Source organism: Pseudopipra pipra, chromosome 9 (genome assembly GCF_036250125.1).
Source record: "Pseudopipra pipra isolate bDixPip1 chromosome 9, bDixPip1.hap1, whole genome shotgun sequence".
Lineage (NCBI taxonomy): Eukaryota > Metazoa > Chordata > Aves > Passeriformes > Pipridae > Pseudopipra > Pseudopipra pipra.
In genome coordinates, this window is record NC_087557.1 from 9,314,968 (window position 1) to 9,335,502 (window position 20,535).

The following is a 20,535-nucleotide window of genomic DNA, read 5'->3' on the forward strand; positions in this document are numbered from 1 at the left end:
ACTTTAATCAGTGGATTTTGAATTTATTGTATAATACAGGTCTTCATTTCCAAACAGCAAAAGCCTCGTTAAGCCCCTCTTTAAGTCAGTGAAGAATTAGACTGATCTAGGAAACTCCTCAAGTTTGTTGTTTCAACCCTAATATTTCACACTGTGGGAGTTTTGCAGTTGATTTTGATGGGAACAGCTTCACTTATTTTATTGCCTGCTTGTTTATTCATAATTAGAAGCTACTAATTGAAATACTGAAAGTGCTAATCACTGTCATTATGTACATTTAGTTACTCCTTACAGAGTTGGCTCCCAATGACATGGGGAAAATCCCTGTGTCTGAAGTGGTGTCATGGTCAGGTAACCACCGTTTCCAAGGGAAAAACGTGGCTGGAGAGATGGAAGCTTTTACAGGAGCTCTTCAGGTGTTTGCCAAGACCACGATTTCAGGGGCAATTATGAGAGAAGGATTTATACAGGCATGAGTGCTACCTATATGTGGCTTTCTATTTCTTAAAATCTGTTTGTGTTTTGATATATGATAGGTTGCCATTTTATTTGGCAACTGCATTGGGGCATATTAGGTAATAGAGTGTCAGGGCACTGCGAAGGCTGGAGGATCCCTGGAGTCCAAGGATGTTCCTGGAGGATGGCAGTGTATTTGTAATCATCCCTGGTAGGTGACTGCTGAACATTTTTACCTTTCTTTTATGCATTTAAAAACACTTTGAAATTAAACATGCTTCTTCTTTTTCTTTTGTATGGAATGATTATTTGTTGTTATCGTGAGTATATGACTGTCACATACAAGGTATTTTGTGCACTTGTAAATTCAGCATGCGTTTTCTTGGCACCTCAATATTCCATGGATGTAGCTGATACTTTACACTCTTCATTTGAAAAACCTAGTATCTTGCCAAGTTATACGAAGTCTAATTTGACTTTTACCTCTGTACAGCTAAAAGTGGTGGTATGACCACCCATTCCCTGTCCAGAAGAAGGAATGGATGCAGAAGAGAGGAAATGCACAGAGCGCTCAAAGCTCTCAGATTTATCTCTCTCAAGATCAAAGACCTAATAATATCAAATTCACTCCTTCTTCATGAGAGATAGCCATGAGCCGGCCGCAGCTGGAGAACATAATCATGTTCAGAAGGCTTGAGTACTTGACTCCATGTGTATCTCAGGTACACAGGTGATAGCAGGGCTATAGGCAGGTTGTGGCCGTGACTGCAGTGCAGTGTCGCTGCATGAGAAGTGGCAAAGCTGCCCAATCCCCTCCAGACAGTGCTCATCCTTGCTACTGGTGGCTTCTGCTGTCCCCCACCATGTGCTTGTGTTTTTGTCAAGGAAGGGGTATTCATGGGAGAGTGTATTTTAAAGAAGATACTAAAATAAGAGATGTGTGTGTGGCCGTTCGGACCAGATGTGTGGAGAGAGCCTGGAAAGGAGGACAGAAGCTTTGCAAGAAAAGAAGTTGGTGGCAGAAGACAATTCTGCTCTTGCTGTACAGGGGTGTGTGTTTTTATCCCATGCAGCTGGTGATGGAACCCACATTGCTTTAGTTCTGCAGCTGAACCTGCAACATTTCTGTATGTTTGGAAGTTATAGCTGGAGAAAAGTGTGCTGAGGTAGCCCAGAGGGAAAGTGGAGAAGTCCTGAGCACTGCAGTAAGACCCTGTCAGGTGTTAGAGTCCACTTTGGTGAATGCTTAGGTTCACAAAGAATGCATCTCACAGCTGAGCTCTGCACTGGGACTGCAGCCGTGACCCAAAGTAGAGGCACATGTGCCTGGGCAATGAGGCAACCCTGAGTGCCCCAAACTATGCAGGAGGGTGCCTGTATTAGGTCCTGCACATAGCCTGGGACTTGAGTTCCTTCATCCCCTCAGCAAATCAAAGGCTATCACAGCTTGATTCAAAGCGCCCTTACATAAATGAGCCTCCCAGCTGATGTCAATAGGATTTCTAGTCTCTTGCCCACTCCTCGGCATCCTTGGGTCCCCAGAGAATATAATCAAGCACAGGAGACTGTAACAATCAGGGTTTGGGGATTATGTAGCATCCAGGCACAGCCTTGAGGAGTCATGTTTGTTGACATTAGGTTGACTACATCTTTACAGTCATTTTACACATGACAGCATGTCAGCTGTGTAAACCTCGCTGGAACAGGAGATTGCCTATGACTAGCTGCTGTGAAATTGAAATGATTTCTCTGTGTCTATGTGGACTGAAAATCATGGCTATTGTTTTCCAGTTGCTGCAATTTCTCAAGCTTTTTTTCTAATTCAGTATCATTTTGTAGTGGAGAAGAGGCATTAAAGGGGCTCATGGTACCAGGTGTGTGTCAGATCCCCACTTCATCAGTGCCTCCCATCAGACTGAATGGGCTTCACTTTGAAAGCACAGATCATATTATATTTTTGTAACTTCAGTAGAATTTATTCCAGGGAAAACCTGTGCCATTGCAGAGAGAAGTGTTGCTCAAGGTGACTTAGAATAACAGAAATGAGCTCTAACTGACGTGATTTCTGTAAACAACCTGTGGATTCAGGTACCATTTAGCATAACTGGTGTAGAGTTTGAGCCCATGGATTTCTGTACTTTCAGGGTAACTGTATAATGATGGATGTGCTAGTCTGCCCGTTGCTCTGAAGCAGTTTCATAAATAATGATTATACCTCATTTTTCACACTTAACAAAGCTATATAAAATTTGTGGTGTAGTTAAGCAACAGGACAATATTTTGAGTATGGCTTTTAACAAAATTTTGTACAAGTCAACTGTATTTTGCTTTAAATTAGCATAGAAAGATTGAAAATGTTTTGACCCTTTCTGACCAAAATCTAAAGGGTTCCTCTATGGTCCATAACCTGATCACTCCACGTGTCATAAGGAAAACAGAAATGCTCTTTTTTAAGTTTTTGTGATATTCTATTTCATGTTCTTGAAGTACCGTAAAGATTGGGATAAACAGACTCTGGATCCCTTTCCCCACCCACAACGAGGGGGGGCCCAGTTCAATGAGTGCCACAACAGACTTTATGAAACACAACATCCCCAGTACAGAACATTTTATAAAGGAAAAATAAGACTCCACTGAAAAGCTGGTGTATTCTCATGTGATGCTGACCAGTTGTTGACCTGCCCAGTCTTAGATGACCACAGGACTATACCACAGAATATTACAACAAATGCTTGCAAAACCCTGTAGAATTCCTGTCACATCAAAAGCGCGTGTGAATTGTGTGCTTTTGGCTTTAGTGTTCTTTTTTTTTCTCACACATGCAGAAACAATACATGAGGAAGTATTCATGCTTATCAAGAAAGAAGGCCACTTTTTATGAACATAGCACATCTTAAACTGCATGTCTGAAGTTTGGGTGAATTTCGGGGTTGATGTCACATATTGTGTTCAAGAGCTTTTTCATCATGCTCTCCATGTTCTTATGGTAGCTGCTCGTGAGGTTTCGGATGTTTTCTGTTGTTTGCTCTTCTATTTTAGCTGAGAGGTTACCTTGGGAGCCCATTACCTGAAAAGCAGAAGGCTTCTGAGCAAAATAAAAGGTTATATATGACTGTTTATTGTACTATTTTTCATCATCTAGCATAAGCATAACACAAACACGTCACAGTGCTTCCTAACAGTAAGGGTATGATCTAGGCTGAACTGTACACACAAAACCAGGATTAAAGGCAATTCTTTCATATGCTCACAAGCAATGGGAATCTCCCCATGTAATGAAAGTTTCCCAGCTCAGTGTAGTAACAACATCGTAATGTTTTGTCTTTTATATCGCTCTTTTTAATTTGTTTTCTATTTTAATGACTAGTCAACTGAGTTCTATCACCCGTGTGCTTCATTTGGCCTCACTGAGAATGCACATGAGCACATCTAGGGAGCAAAACATGGGAAAGCCTTCCTGACAATGCATAATTACAGTTTCAGAGTACTTGAAATGTCTTCAGCAGTTAGTGATGTATAACCCTCAACAGGCCTCAGACAAGGTCTTTTAATGTTACATTTTCTTATCTGGCGAAATACCAGACAGCTTCTGGCACAGTTAATATCAGGACATTCGCTTAGAATTTAATTGACTCTAGACTCGCTGAACATTTTAGCAAGGTTATGTTATAAACAGATGCACACATTCCAAATCTGTGACTTTGCTCCCTCCTCCCCCAATGCCCCAACATCCCTTGAATTTTTCCCTTATGGAAAAGTCCTTCAGATACCAGTAGAGAAATTGTTTTTCACCTAAAGAATTCCGTGGGGGAAAGCAGGAGACTTTTCTGCGTGCTGGCAGAATAAGAAGGGAATAAGTAACATATTCTTGTTCCTGCCGTGGTTCTCTGGGGTGGACTAGCAGGTGAAGCTAACCTATGATACATTAGTGGGATACCTAGAGGATGACCAGAAACAAGGTCATTAGCTTTATTTTCCATGTGGTTTCAGCCCAACTTAGTGCTTAAAAGAAGGAAAGCAACTGAGTTAAGATCTTTAGCTCAGCTCACCCTCGCAGTTCCATTTGTCAGTACCTGACAGTGTAGTAAGACATTGGTCTGTAACTCACATGTAAAATACTTCAGTTCGGAAGAAATGTAAGTTGTAGACATTATAGTAAGTACTGGGAAAAGATTATAGTTTTCTATAGTAACTATTTTTGGCTGACATTTTATTTTAGCTTTTAGACAAGTTGCAAGGGTCAGATGTGGGAAAGGCTGTACAGCTTAGGCCAGATTTATGAAGCTGATTTTTTCCACTGGGAAAAATAACTTTGTAGAGATCCCAGATGGTTGCATGTTATCCAGCTACTAAATACTTTTCAAAAACCTCAAGAAAAGTATTATAATTTTAAGAAGAGCCTCTGCAGACCTGCTCTCTCAGCTCATGCTAACATTGTAACTTGAGATAGTAAATTCTTATTCTTCTATGTGTTTTCCCCCCTTTTTTCTGCTTCTGAATATGGAGACCCTTTTCTTTTCAGAATGCAGACAATGCTCTGCTTAGTTCATGATTCCTGCTGACCTTGAGGGTCTGTCCCTTATTTTGCCTATAGAGGTTTTATGCCAGCATCATTCCAAAGTTGCTAAAATATTACATTGACTTGGAAGCCACAAAATTCAGAATTAGGCTGCACTTCTCCAGAGTTCACTGATCTCAGACCCTGAGTACAAACACCATGAACACCAGCAAACTTGGTTTGAGATGCAGGCTAAAAATTTTGCATGTTTTGAGAAAGTGTCATCCATATTGTCATTCTAAACTCAAGTTACTTGTTATTTTCTGTTGCTTTTTTTAATTCTGGATGGATGTGGAACATCTCACAGTATGAGGAAACTTACCCCAGTTTGGATATGAGCAACGCAAAGTAAGAGAAGGAATAGCATTAAATGAAACTGTGACAAAGAATTAAAAATACCTGTGTCCAAATGCCCAAGCAAGTAAACTGAACTGGGCATCAGATCTCCCCCTGCACTGGCTTTGCTGAATCTCCTGAGTGCCTTCCAGACACAGGTTAATAATGATGACATTTGTCTGGGTAGATAAATGTTCGACATAATGGGGTCAGGGAACGTAAAGGAGGACTGTGATGATCTTGTACAACATGCTGTCATTCGAGGAGCAATATGTCTTCTGTCCTGCTTCTGTGAAATGTTCAGTCGACAAATAGTGGCCTTTCCCTGCAGCTTTACTTTTGTTTGTGATGAAAAAATTGAGTTCACAGCAAAGCATCTGTACTCTTTTGCTATTTAAGACCTAAAACAAGAAGTCTGGCTCGACTGAAAAGGTGAACAAATTTTAGAGGTGTTTTTACTTTATTTCAGTGTCAGTAAACATCTGAAATTGTACATATGAGACAGTTCTACCTGGCCTGCTTGTGTGACAGTGTGTACTGGCAGTGTATGTTAGAGACTTTGTGTCTATATATGTTCCTAAGGCTTGTGATCCCTGCTGGAAAATGGTTTATGGCAGGTTTGTAAAGCAGTTTTTATTCACCTCTTTGGCTTTTTTTGTTGGCAAAAAAAGCCAAACTACTTGCTTCCACAAGTAGTTTCCCTGCCTTTGCACAGTAGAAGCTGGGGGAAAAAACAAGAGCAAATACATAAGAGGAAGGTCACCAGGTAAAAAGAGAATGGTTTGTGAACTTTCATGAAAATACTAGACAAAAATGCAAGGTGCCATAAATGTATTAAATGGCTTTAATTCAGATATCAAAATATCAGCCAGACCACTTCTACTTTAGAAACATAGTGGAAAAACTCTAAAATTTTGGTGATTTGAGTTGATAAAAGATGCAGTCTTGTATCAGACAGCTGAAGTGGAACAGAAATAGAAAGAAACATTTTAAACCTTTGCTTTTACTGACATCCACCTTACTGAAACCTCCAGTTTCAAGACAGGAATGAGGTCTGTCTGCAGTTATATAGAAAGAGCACCCAAAGTATTTTTCCTTAAGGAAGATATGTCTTCAAAGTACAAGCATGAACCAAATATGGAATCTGGACAATTTTAGTGGTAAGAGTCCACAATTTCTTCTACATATGCATTCAAAGCCTGTGAAAAAGTAAAAATTAGGCATATGCACACCATAGGGTGATATCTCTGTGTTTAATAAGTATGATCACATTGATTTGCAGAAGTATCCATGTAATATTGTTGGAAGCAATTTGGTTTACCATTGAGCAGACTGACACTACAAGAGGACATATGCATGTTTCTTACTTACATTTGTTTGCTTGCTCCTAAATTCCTTCTCCCTCTGTAACCTGTAGTGGTCTATCTCGGCTGTGGCTTCTTCCTTGGCCTGCTTCAGCCTTTTCCCCTTTCCTGGTGGGGGAAGAAACTGATTTATTTCATGCTATCACTGCATCCCAAAAGATGAATTTCTCTAAAACAAAGGCATTTTAGATGGCATAGTAAAATGCTGACTTTGCTGAAAACTTCGTCCATCAGCTTTATTTACACAAGAGTGGTCAGAACAGCCGAAGTGATTTATGTAGAGTACTTTTTGATTGACAGCCAGTCATGCAAGGACCCATCTTCTGAGACCAACTTCCAGTGCAGAAGCACACATCAAATGAAAAGTTTGTGGGTTTGCTAACAACAGAAGTCTTTTTGCAACTACACATTTTCTCGTAACACAAATGCATTTTTTTAATCGCAGCTTGGTGTTTAAATAAATATCTATCTTTTCTTTATCAGCAATAGTAGCAGCCAGATAACAGATTTTAGTTGTCACTGATGGGAAAAGACGTTATTCTGTAAGATTTGCTGTATCGATTGGTTGCCAGCATCCCTTCATCCCACACCAACTGGATTCTTCTTGGAGCTGGCAAATTTCCAGAATACTGCAAGATACATCTTAACCATTACCAATCTGAGTTGCAACCTTCAGGCTTTGTCCTTTTCTTCCCCCACCTTTTTCCTACCTAAGCTTTGTCCAATGCAGAGGTGAGTGATTAAGAGGAGGTCAATGGTATCCTCTACCAGTGCACAGAAAATATGAAAGCGATTCAGAAAAACTTTTTTTTTTTTTTCCTTTTCGTTTTAAAGAAGAAGGTGATCTTTAAGGTGACATTTTAGGGTGTAGCGGAAACAAGAGCCTTCCTCCTGACCATGTGTGTTTACATACTTAATTTTGTTTGCTGAGAATAGTTACTTTGTTTTAGGTAAAACACTATGGATTTGTCAAATCAAGTGCACATAAGTAATTGCAGGACTGGGCATAAGGTAGTTCCTGGGTCTAGCAAGTATGTTATGGAAAGGATAAAAGGTTTGATGGGAATGTGATGTTTAAGGTTTTACATGAAGGAGCTGGTGAAAATGTCATAAAAACTCCTGTGGTCTTCTCTGTCTGCCTGTTTTGTATAAAGCTGGTAAAGTTGCGTGGATTCTGCTACACTACTTCGTGAGGAAAAAGTCATTTTCTGACTGATGGGACTGTAAACCTCTTGCATTGAATGTTGATATGTTATACTTGAAACACCTGTGCTGATGCTGATTTTTGGAGTCTCTTTCTGTATGGCTACAGTTTTAGGAGTGGGGGGAATAAGCTTGCTCCCTTTTCTTAACAGGAGAAATATCTTTGATGTCTGAAAAACTGCTTAGTTGCTTAAATTAGGATATCACAAGGATGAAAGGGGCATCCTAGGCAACTTGATTTCATGTGTGACACATCAATTAATTTACTTATTGTAACCAATTCAAGCATAGAAGGTGAAAGGTACCTTTTCTGAAGTCCTAAGGAATGTTCTCCACCTAGGCTAGGAAGAAGACCATGAATATTTCTGATTTGTTTTCTCTAGGCTATTATACTGAATTGGTTACACCTGAGCTGGGCTTCTAAAACCTTATCAGGTGTGGCATATAGCAACCTGCTTCCACTGAGCATGGCACAATGAGGAAGCTCGAGAGGAAGGCTGTTGGTTTTAATACATTTGAGACTCAGCAAAAGCCTGGGTAAAATGCCTGATCCAGCAGGAAACTACTTGCCCAGTTGATGGCTTCTTCCAAAGTCATCACCTGCAGATGGGTGAGTAGAAGTGGAGAGATGCCTGAAATGTGAATTACCTTTTCAAGTCTTGATTCCTGGACTGTTTGCTTTTGTGGCCATGCTTATTGTGGACCCTTGGGTGTGTGGCTGTATACAGGCTTTTTACAGGAAGGAGCAAACTACTGAGGAACTAGATAGCTTTACTGACTCTCAGTTCATGAGTGCAGGGCTCTCTTGTGTAGTAAATTATATTTCTCAGAGTCCTTCTGCCGTTGAGCCACTGTGCCTATGCATGAAGGGGAGAGAGACAGTTTTAAACTTAGTGGGTATTTTCCCAGAGTTTGCATGTGTTGGATAAAGGCTGATTCCACCATCTTCTGCCACTCACTGTGTGAAGTGTTGGGTGAACAGACAGATTTGTGTAAGAGCCTGATATCAGTCTGGACAACAAAATTTGGAACCAGGTTTAGGTCTATATTTTGAAGTTTCCCTTATTCTCCTCTCCAAATTTGGAGCTTATCAGCCTTTTGTAGAGTTTTCCTCTAGGAGTGGAGCCGGGGGGTGATTCTCTGGAGCTAGCATTCGGGGGAAGTGACTATGATGAAGCTCTGCCAATTTCACCAGCTGAGGAACTGGATCTCTATATCAAATTAAATTATTTCAAAATCAGTGGGATTTTAATTTCAAATTCCATCTGGGGGGCCATCTGTAGTAAATATGTTGCATATTTGGCCACCAGATAGATAAATATATCCTTTTAAAATGCACAAAATGGAAAGAGATTTACTGTAGAACAGCAGTTCACTTGCCTCTGACAATGTAGGTAGTGAACCAAAAAGTATATATATACCTACATGTCAGCTCTTGACAGTGCACTGGAGTAAGCACAATACATAGGGTGTCACTGTGGAGCAACAGCCATTTCATTTTACCATGATGCCTTTAGGATTGGCACAGCAGGAACCTGCTGCTTCCTATTTAATTAAGTGGAAAAGCTGTGAGTAAATTACTGCTAGTTCAACAACGTTGTGGACAGAATCGGCAACTGCCAACATATGCGACAGTGCATATGCTGCACCTGATTAAGTTAAGCAGAAACTAGAGCTTAACCTGCTGTTCCACTAGAGACAAACCAAAATTAATTAATCAGTCTGTTGTTAACCACTTGTCTGCTACCTTAGTTGTGCAGTAGGGGACTGCCTTTTCAAAGCCTTACTGATCTGCTGCGTTGGGTTCTGTGCAGAGCGCAGACAAGCTGAAATCAACCCTTACCCACTGAAGGGTGGCAAAGCATTGAAATTCAGCCAAGATCATGCAAAAAGAGGACAAGAAATACAGGAAGATGGACAAACCAATCTCTATGATCATACAGGTACATAAAGCTCCAAGTTTGAAGAGATTTTGCCTCAAAGGGGGTGCCATGGGGGCCCTGCCCCTCTGGTTTGCTACTGTCCCTCTGTACCTCCTTCCATCCTTGAAGACAGGGAGCAGCAAAGCAGCTGTGCTATGCTTGGTTTCCTTGTCCACTCTTGTCCATGATTATGGTAGCTGACAGCCTATAAATTTTTAGGCATCATGTAAAATTGGCCAAATCTTAACCTGCTGTAAAAGCCAGCCCTGTGTTAGATTTTCTTGCCTAACGTGGGAAGGTATTATCAGCATGGAGAAAGGCTGTGTTCTTCTTTCTAGGTGTTTCTGTGATGGTAATGAAATACCTAGCTCTGGTTAGATCCAAAAGAACTGGTGTATTTTAGATTATTGGGGTTTTTTAGATCTTACAAGAAAAAGACAGTAGGAGGCAAAAATTTTGCATTCTAATTTGTTCAAAACACTAAGTTGTCTTACTTTCCAAAAGCTGCAATGCTAAAATTGGCTTTTTTGTTTTCAAACATATCATCTAGGCTTCTAGCTGAATTTCTGCATAGAAATCAAATCATTTGAAGAAGTTGTGAAAAATTAATCATATTTTCTTAAAATAGACCAGCTTCAGTTGTCTTCAAGAGTGCTAAATTGTCTGCAAATTGGGATTTGGGGATGCTCATTTTGTGAAGACTCTTTTGTACTTTTAATAAAATACAATAGAAGCAGCTGATCAGTATATATAGGGTTTTTTTCAGTAGATAAAATAGGTCTTGGATATTATCCAAGAGAGTGCCATGGATATAATTCTGCTTATTATATCTTATTTTGATTAACATTTGGTTTTAATCTGATTTCCTGAAATCTTTCATCTCAGTTTTCATTTTATTAGGCACGAGAAATTCAAGCCAAGCCATAAAAATCTATAGGAAAACAAATGTTGCTAAGCCCAGTCTTCATGACACATTTGTTTCCCTTGTTTTAACCAAAAGGATTTTCGGGAATTGATGTCTTGGCTCTGACAACGCTCAGTTATTTCTGGGATCCAAATTATGCTTTAAGTAAAAATGATAGATAAAGCAGAGCCACATTCTAAAGGCCAAAGAATTGCAGACTGGATTGGTTTGTGTTTAATCGATTTAATAGTTGCAGTCTTGCACGTGTGCATTTACTAACTAATTAATTCAACTATTATTAATTTGTCAGGTATAAGGGATATGGGCTAATGATACAGTAAAGATATTGCAAGCCAGGATAAAAGGTATTGAGCTAGAAGTATGAAAAAGCATGTATAGAGAAGCTTTAGCTTTATTTTTGCTTTGTTTCATGTCTATCAATATAATTTTATTTACTGTTTTTTCAGGTATTTCAAGTGGGGTTTGAATTACAAACAACTGCACATATGTCAGCAAAAACCAGGCCTATTATCTGTTTATATACAACATTACGTGTGTTCACACTACATTTTGATCTGGTTATGTATCAACTGTAAACACTGAAGGGTAGTTTTGCTATTCACATTTCCTTGAAAATGCCTTTTCCTGGTTGTGTCCCATGAGCAACCTGCCATTCGTTCTCCTGACATTGCAGTGTAAACAGGACAGCCAGACTCATTGGTACAGGGGTGTTGTGCAGTGCCTGTTTGTGGTGACAAAGGAGGTCACAGGTACAGTTTAGCAGGGACAGGACTGCATTGGCACTGCCTGGACGGGTTCATTGCTTTCACTTGCAGCCCAGACCTGCTGAGCCCAGGCCCTGAGCAGAAGCTGCTGATCTGAACTGGTACCGGGTGGATCTGGGCTGGCAATTTCTGGGGTGAAGCAGCACGTCCTTGCCTTGTTTCACCGAACTCTGTGCCCAGGTTAACCACTTGTGCTGGATATATCAGTTGCATTTCATATACTTCCTTTCATCTTAGCTTTTATTCTTAGAGACAAACTCTGCAATTTGATCTTACTGCAGAATCACTCCAAGGAAGAGACTGTTGAAGTAATTCCAATTTGGCACAGCCAGATTTTCCTCTAAAAGAATCCCTTTTGTCCTTGTCCCATAGGATTTGAATTATGGTGGTATAGTTAGGTATCTAAGGTGGTGTAGTGACATTGTTATGAAAATACTGAAATTATGACAACATAGGACTTTTTAATTTTATTTTGTAGCTTCACTGCAAACCTCTTGTAATGTTGAATGTAATGATTGTCTAGGTATAATTATTCTGCTAGTTTAGCTATTATGCTTGGTGGATTTATTGAAACTGTTTGCCCTTGATCTGCTATACCCAGGAATAAAATCTTTTGGAAATTCCTGAAGTTTTTCATGGGATCATATGGAGCTGCTGAGGCTGGAAGGAATCTACAGGGTATGCTCCAAAGCCCTGCTTGGAGCAAGGGCAGCTTGACGGGGACCATATCTAGCAGGTTTTGAACATCTCTGAGATTGGAGACTCCACAGGCTCTCTGGGCAGCCTGTTCCTCCCTCGCAGTTATTGATCTGTTTTCTTACATTTAAATTTGTTTATTGAATCTTTTATTTTTCTTAATAATTTTTGTAAATGCAAGAAAAGTATGGCCTTAAAAGGAATAGAGAAGAAAGTCATACTGATGAATTATTTTCACTCTAAACATTTTTACTGATAGAAAAATTTTAAATAGCTGTTTTTCTGTAGCTGGTTATTAACTCCTACCACTGTATTAGTGTTGAGGTAAGTGTAGGTAGTGGTTTAATTGAAGTTTCTGACTCAGAGTGATCTTGAAGATACTTTATCTGTAAGAAACCCTGTGATTATCACAAGCACTCCAAGTAAGGCTGAGATGATAACAAGGGAGTGTGTCTTTTACAGAGTAGAGTAAATGCACCTGCAACTGTGTCTGGATTCTGCAAGACATTCATCTTCAGTCATTACTTTTATGTTCTAATGATAATTTTCATTTTTGAAGTTCCTTAAGGTTTGAAGCCTCTTTTTTAACTGTCTGATTTAGAAAAAGCTAAACTGACTCATCCAGTTTTAAAAACAAAACCAAATGAAATTAAAGCAACAAAAAAACCTCAAACCAAAAGCAAGGGGTAATCAACTTCAAGCTATCATAGTTAAAGGCAGTCTGTGTTCAGACCAAACTCCCCCTCCCTCCACTGGGGCTGTGTCTTTCCAGGTCATATGCTTTCTTGCTTTAGGGTACAGTGTGTTTCCTCTGCCTTACATAAGAAGGGAAAACACACCCCTCCCAGCGCACCTGTTTTGGCTATGTAAGGATTAAATCACTTCTTCATTATCCTTTGCTCTCAGGCTTGCATTTGGGAGAGTTCTGTTTTATGAAGATGAGAGAATTTTTTTTTTCTCTCTATTGCTTCTGCAAGGCACAGGCAGTGGTTGGGTGCTCAGGGAAGGGGACTTGCCTTCCTACATGTTTTTTTGTGTGCTGCTATACAAATTGAGATGTCACACTAACAGTTAATGAACACACAGCAATGCTGATTCATGTGTAGAAGGGATACGGAAACTACAGAAGTTATTTCTGTTTGGCTTCCATTTCTCCCTGGAAAACAAAATATATTCCTTTGCATGACATCGTCATGCATTTTAGCTGAGTTCTGCAGCACAGCCTTGTTTCCCGCTGCTGGTTTCCAAAGCAGGGTAACTCCATGAAACAGTATCAGTGTTTCATCATAGTTCATCAGCTAATGCAGGTCAGTGACTCAAGTGGTTGGTGCCTACACTCAGGAGAATAATTACTTGCACCATGTAATAAAACTTCTATAAATGCTCTAGTACAGTACTGAGAGTGCTTGTGATTTTACTGATTGCTATCATGGTGCTGAAGTCTCCCTTTTGTTTTCATATAATTTTTTGAAGTCCAGCTGAGATTAGGAGACAAGTTACTAGATTTTGCAAGTAAAGAGGAACATTTTAATAGAACTTAGGGAGAAAAATAGTGTTTGGAGTCTGGTCCTCCAGAGCTGGAAGCCAGAAGCATGTAGAATTCTAGTTTAAATAGCTAGGGAAGGCAGTAATGACATTATTGGCATTTAGATAAAGCAAGAATAAATCTGGCTGACAGGACAAATATAAAAAAGAAAACCTTTTTAACATAATAAGGCACATGTGCATACACACACAAACAGAGAATTTTAAGCAAACTCTGAATGTTCAGGTCTGGTTAAATGCCTGGTTGCAGTCAAGGCACAGTGTTAATGCATGGGTACAGATGAAATAATGTTTTTCTGTGATCTACTGTAATTCTGAAGAGCTTGCACTTGAGAAGTACAGTAAAACCAGGCCAGCTACTTACTTTTTTTGGCTTCCTCCAGTTTGTCCTTGGCACGTTTTTCTGCCTGCAAAAGCTGCTGGATTCCCTGAGACTGGCTGGTCATGCTGATTGCTGAGGCTGGTGAACTTCTGTGGAGAACAGAGCTGGGAGGGAGTTTTATGCAGCTGCCAGGCTCTTCCTTGTGTTTTTTGTTCTGCCTCTTATTACAACAAGCTTCCAGATTGCACCAAACCAGCTGGCTCTGCCTGGATTGCTGCTGGGCAAAAAGGCCTGTTAGTGCAATTGGAAAAACACAGCAGCAAGGCTGAAAGGAATGTTCTCTCCTCTTCAGGGTCACAGAGATGTTGAAGTGTCCAATTAACACACTGGAGAAAAAAAAAAAGGAACATTTCAATTAGCTTATATTTTAATGGGGATTTTTTTTCTTTTTTAATCTCTTCTTGCTGAAGTAGAGTATAGTTGATCTTGTCAGAGGAACTGAGGAGAAAAAAATTGTTTATTGGATTTTTCTTTTAATTAAATTTTCCCCCAATGTGAAGAATCAGACTCAGTCAACAATTAATTTTGGTTGAACACCATGTAAACTTCTTGCTTGTAAACTTCTCTTTGGTGTTACTTCTTAACACTATACTTAGGGTTTTCACTTAAAAAAAATCTTCAATAGAAAAGAATTTATTATGACTAAAGTTTAAAAAAGCAGTGATGGTACACTCTGCCTTGTAATCTGCCACGATGGAGATGAGTGCTGGGGTGGAAAGCTGTGGGATTAGCTCTAAGATCCAGACTCTTGGAAGGTATGAATGGTAGCCTAGGTTTAAGTCATAACACACACAATGGTCAAATGAACATCTGAGGTGGCTGTAGATGCACATCCTACTCCCTACAGAAGGACAGTGTTTTGTGCGCTACTACATGAACAAGCAGCATGTTCATATTCTCAATCCTTATTAGAAAAAACAAATCCCACTCTCAAAGGTACTCTTGCCATTGCATAGGAGAGGGACCTGTCAAGTTGCATAATTAAAATAGATTTACTTTTGTAAAAAAGTATGCCATAGCACTAGTCAAGTTTATTTACTATAAATTTATTCAAGATAGAGCTCTGCCGGAATCAGAGATCACCTTCTGATGTAAATGTTTTTTTTCTTCATCCAGAAACTGTGTGAGATGCTTTCTCATCTCCAGCACTGAAATCAGGGGTTCGCTGTACCTGCAGGAGAAGAGACATGGTACTATTTTTAGAAGATTTTAATGCATAGCCTTGAAGTTTATTTTATTCATACTCAGAAGACGAAGTGATGATCAGTTCTACAGAAAATGTGGAAACTGTAGGGTTAGGAAGCCTGTTGTGCCACTGGTACTCAGCTACAAGTGATATTACTGGCAAAGAAAAGCAGAAGTGGAAAATGAAAGTAAAAAATGAAGAGATTTGGTTTACTTGGGGCAGGAAACTTTAAAGCAGTAGTTACTTAAAAATTAAATAGGAAGTGGAAATGTCAGGCTTGTCTCAGACATCAAAAGTATATTCCAGGCAAAGGGTCTTGTCAGGCAAATCTCATTGGTACAAGGAATGTTACAAAACTGCTAGGAAATTAAACTGTTTCAGAGCTTTGGACTTGGTTGAAAGCATCATGGGTCAAACCTTATAAATTTTCAGAGCAGTTCTCAATGCCATAATTATGTTATGTGGGCCTCAGTAACAGCCTGAATTTTTATATTTACAATCTGTTAATTAATATTTCACAGAAAATAGTTCTATATAATGAATTTTTATGGGAAAAAATCCACCCTTCAACAGACTATGAAACTTTTCTATTGAGAAAAAAATTAATATAGTCCTTCAGTAGATCATTTGAACTGTGTATGTCACAGTTCACACAATTCAATATTTCTCTGAATTAAAAAAAAAATCTCAGTTTATAATTTTCCTTGTGATTGGTTCACATACAGTTTGGTGGCATGCCATGCTGGCACTCCTCATGGCATCAGGCACCTAGTACACCTCTGCAGGGGAGAAGATGATAATTTATTTGGCTGGTGCTTATATATAGGTTTTGTTAGACTCCACACAAAGTACTGCCACTTAGAACTAATTTCAAACTTGTCCGATGATGTCGGTGGTGATCTCAGACTATGTTGACATGGCACCTCTGTGAATCCCACTTCATGGATAATTCATTAAAATAAAGTAGGTTAAGCCAATGACTGACCAAACAGGCTCCTACTTCATCACACAAGCTCATAAGAAACTTCTTTGTGTCGTAGTTGCTGCCTTTCTTTCCAAGCCAGCTCCAGACTCATTAAATTAGAGAAGAGAAACCAATGTGATGACTGGTGATGGGGGGAGGAGAGGTGTTAGCAGAGTGAGAGAAGGCAGAGAGAAGTGTTTTTAGTTTTGTTTAAGACTCCTTTTCTTCTCAGCGTTTGGCCTACCTATCTCAGTCTCCAGAATTTCCTGAGTCTTTTCTGGCTATCCCCACTGACAGAATGGGAAAAATGGGCTCAGTTCTGTCATTCTCACTCCCTCAAAGCAAAGCTGTACAGCAAGGAAACGAAGAGTCTTACAAGGGATGAGAGACCCTGCTGAGCTCTCCCTGCTCACCCACAGCTTGTACAGCAGAAACACTCTAAATCAGGTATTTCTAGTTTAGGTGGAGGCTGTGCAGCTGCTGTTTTATCTCTGCAGAGGGAAGGTCAGGGACAGTGGCTAAGTTCACCCCAGGTAATTCAGATTATTTTATTTGGAAAAAAATCTGCTTGCTGTAACTCAGATTGAGCCTTACCTAGCATGAGTGTACTAACTTGTCAGTCCACCTACTGCTGTGCAGTAAAAGCAGTGCTGTGGCACCCTTTTATTGTGGTTTAAGTGTGCACAGATTCTCTGGTATGTAGGAGGGCAGCAGGCAGAGTTTCTGCTGAAATGTGTTTAAGTAGAAGGTTTCCCATTGCCTCTGTGGCTGTATTTCCCAAAGCAAACACTTTTTTTTTTTTTTAATTGCTTCTTTAAATTATAAAACAAATCCTTTCCAAATGAGCTGCAAGGACTGCTAAGTAGCAACCTTTGCTCAGAATGCAGCTTCAAAGCAGCGACACTGATTCGATGATAGCAGCATGTAAGGCAGGGCAGCTGCTGCGGGTGCTTTTGTGTTTCTGTGCACCTTTTGTTTTGTTGCTCTAGAAAGGCCTAAGTAAGGAAAAGCAGGGTGCACACCTGCATGGCTTCCTGCAGCACGATGGGGACTGGTTTTCTGATGAAAATGGAGCACCTTCAAACAGAGTAAGACCTATCATGCTGAGGAAGAGTAATGGGCTCCTGTTAGCATTCATATCAAAAAGTCTTTGTACACCAATTAAAAAGTATGCAGTGAAACCCATCACATGTATCTGAAAATCCTGGCCTTTTCTCTCTGAATTCAACAAGCCATGTTTGCTTATATTAGAAGAAAAAGTTATGAACTTTGTACTGAAGTTGTAATTATGCCTGCAAGCTAAGATTCTTGCCTCAGTGTTTTCTGACACTGACATTCTCACTCTGTTGTCATCAGCACAGTTCATCTCAGCAGCCTGAATTTCACCCATAGGCCAGAAAAATAGGGGGACAAATAGGTATGCAAAGATGAATAAATAGTATAATATTGCTAGAGGCAGCTTGCTGCCATACTGTCTGGGTGAGCTTATTGACTGCTGGCCAAGTCTGGAACACAGCTCCAGCTTCAGCTGCCATAGCAGTCTGACGGCCCTATATTGAACACCTACTTTAAACCAACTCATATTTTTTCCTAAATTTGGCCTGTGTCTTAATATGAGTAATTATGTTTGCAACTATAGTGAGTTTAGCATTCAGAGAAAGCCAGTGTGAGCTGTGTATGTACTTATTTTTTCTGAAAAGCTCTTCAACTTCCAGGAGAAAAATTAGGATTTTTTTTTTTTTTAATATGCATGTGAAAATTTGGGCAGAGTAAATAGTAATAATTTTAAAAATGTGCAAAAAAAAAAAGGGAAAAAAGGCGTAGTCTCTGTGATTAACTTCCAGGTTAATTTATAACTTGACCATCAGTATGGTTGAGATTATTTCCTTGTTTTAGTATATGGTATATTCACCCCAGCCAGCAAACCCCCACCCAGCAGATCGCTTACTCCCCTGCGGTGGCGTGGGGGAGAGAATCAAAAGAGCAAGAGTGAGAAAACTTCTGAGTCAAGGTCAAAACAGTTTTAAAAATGAGGGGAAAGGGTAGAAAGAGACAAAGTGATGCAAAGTCACTTATCACCTCCCACAAGCAGACCAATGCCTAGTCAGCCTCCAAATAGAGGCTACTGTGGAAAGGCCAGATCTCCAGTCATGTTTCTGAGTTTGGCATTACATTATTTGCAGTATCTCTTTGGTCACTCCAGTTTGCTGTCCTGGCTCTGACCACTCCCAGCCTCCTGCATGCCCCAGCCTGCTTTTGTGGGGGACAGAGCTGAGGAACAAAGAAAGCCTTGACCTGCAAGCCCTGTTCAGCAACATCTAAAACATTGGTGTGCTATCAACACAATTTTAGTCGCAAGCCGAAAACGTGCAGGCTGCAACGAAGCAATTAACTCCATCGCAACCAGACCCAGCACACAGTGTTTCATTTCAAGTAGTTTTCTCCTTTTATCTTTTCCCAGTGCAGCTATTTGCTCTTTTCTTTCCTACTGTTCTGCACTACAATCATGCCTCTTCACTTATTACATCCTCTCTATGATTTTAGTGTAGCTGCCTTTCCCAAAAGAAGTTTGCAACTTCACCAGTGTGTTTGTGCAGTCAGGCACGGAAGGGAGGGGAAGTGGAGAGTCATGTAAGTATATTTTGAACTGTGTAGGCTAGCCAACAACTCGCATCCGTGTCACAGTTCAACATTAACTTGAAGAAAACTGAGTGTAGTATACCAGAAAATTTCAGTGCTGTCTCAAATTAGATTTGTCAAGATCAACAAATATACCACAAAGACAATAGTTCAACTTTGCAGCCTAGAGGAGCTAGGCCTGTGTGCCACTGCTTTGTGATTTAACCAGTTCTCTGACCTCTGACAAAATCTTAATTTTCTACTCAGTCATTTCATTGTATTTCATTCCACCCCTGAGCAACACCAGCTTAAACTGAAAGTGAAAAAAAGGAATAAGAATTTCCTTTCTTGTAGTGAAAATATTAATACTTTAATAGGAAGAAGGGAAACTTTATTTGGAAAGGTAAGACACAAAACCTGGAGTGGAAAACATGATGCATACTGGCAATCTGTCTTTTAAGACCGGAGTAGATGTTGCCTTAGCTAAAATAGTCCTTGTAAAATTTCCTATTGTTCTGATACAACTATGAATGTAAAGGGGGTGTTTTTCTCCTTATTTCGTAATACCTGCTTTTGAATTAGTGTTTCTGAAACAAGAAATGCGTACATGTACTTATGTTAGTACCATGTGTGTGTACACAAGGATGTGTTTTTGTGTTGAGATTTAAAAATCTCTTTTCCACCACTTCCTAGTGCCCTCTAGGATATTTGCTATAATTAAAAAAGTAAAAATAGAATTCACCCTCCCTTCATAAAAGAAATCAGAACATTAACCAATTTTAGCCTGTTCACTGCTTTACATCACATCTCTGGTATTTCTGTTCTCTGTTTCTCTTGCTCATCATGTGGCTGTGAGAGTAGTGAGTCTTGTGTCAGGCAGTTCCTCATCTTAGAGGGGGAAGGATTTTTCTTGTCAAGCCTTCATGCAGTGTAAACACTTTTTTTTTTTTTTTTGTTCTGTTGGTAACTCATTGGGGCTTGAGTTTTGCTTTGCAGAAGGTAATTCTGCTGATGAGGATCTCTGTGTGTTTTAATGTAGAGCATTTTTGCCTCTTATGGGCTTGGAAAAAAGGTCAAAATTCACTATTAGTTTTGCTTTTCTTTCAAACACTTCACTTGCAAGTAACTTCAGAGCTTAGTGAAACTAAACACCATTATGGTGTGTTGAACATGTGCTGAGTTCTGGCGCCAGGCCCCTTCAGGAGTGGGCTGTCCACTGTGCTGCGTGCAGGGCGGTAGCTGCGCCCACGCACCTCACCTTCTCCTATCCTGGGGAATCTTTCTGCTTTATCCAGCAAGGAGCTGTATCTCAGACCTTCCTGATAGGTTTCCTGATAGATTGCCTCCTCAAAAATTGGCATCAGGTTATTCTGCCTAAGGCAGCCCTGGTGAATATTTTGGACAATGGCATGATGTGTCATCAACTGGTCAGTGTTTCTAATCATGTCATTTTTAAACTGTTACCTTATATGTGTAGTCATTTTTAAGGTGCAAATACTGTGGCTGAACTTGTGAAGGGAAACATGGGCGAGTCAGAGCTCAGCAGTGCTTGTGGCTGGCAGAGCAGCAGCACATGCAGGGAACAAGGTCTGCCATGTGGATGAGAGCTGGCTCC

General features: G+C 39.9%; 2 protein-coding genes across 2 annotated transcripts in view; one reads left to right on the forward strand and one right to left on the reverse strand.

Annotated features, from left to right (window-relative positions):
* Positions 1 to 20,535, forward strand: part of PTPRC (protein tyrosine phosphatase receptor type C) — a 118,216-nt gene that overhangs the window by 18,486 nt on the left and 79,195 nt on the right. The gene's annotated exons all lie outside the window — the stretch shown is intronic.
* Positions 3,220 to 14,306, reverse strand: ATP6V1G3 (ATPase H+ transporting V1 subunit G3). Its single transcript, XM_064664474.1, has 3 exons — positions 14,134 to 14,306; positions 6,722 to 6,822; positions 3,220 to 3,523 (listed from the first exon to the last, which is right to left on the reverse strand). Exons 1-3 carry the CDS (start codon positions 14,213 to 14,215, stop codon positions 3,350 to 3,352), a joined length of 357 nt encoding a protein of 118 aa, XP_064520544.1. The 5' UTR covers positions 14,216 to 14,306; the 3' UTR covers positions 3,220 to 3,349.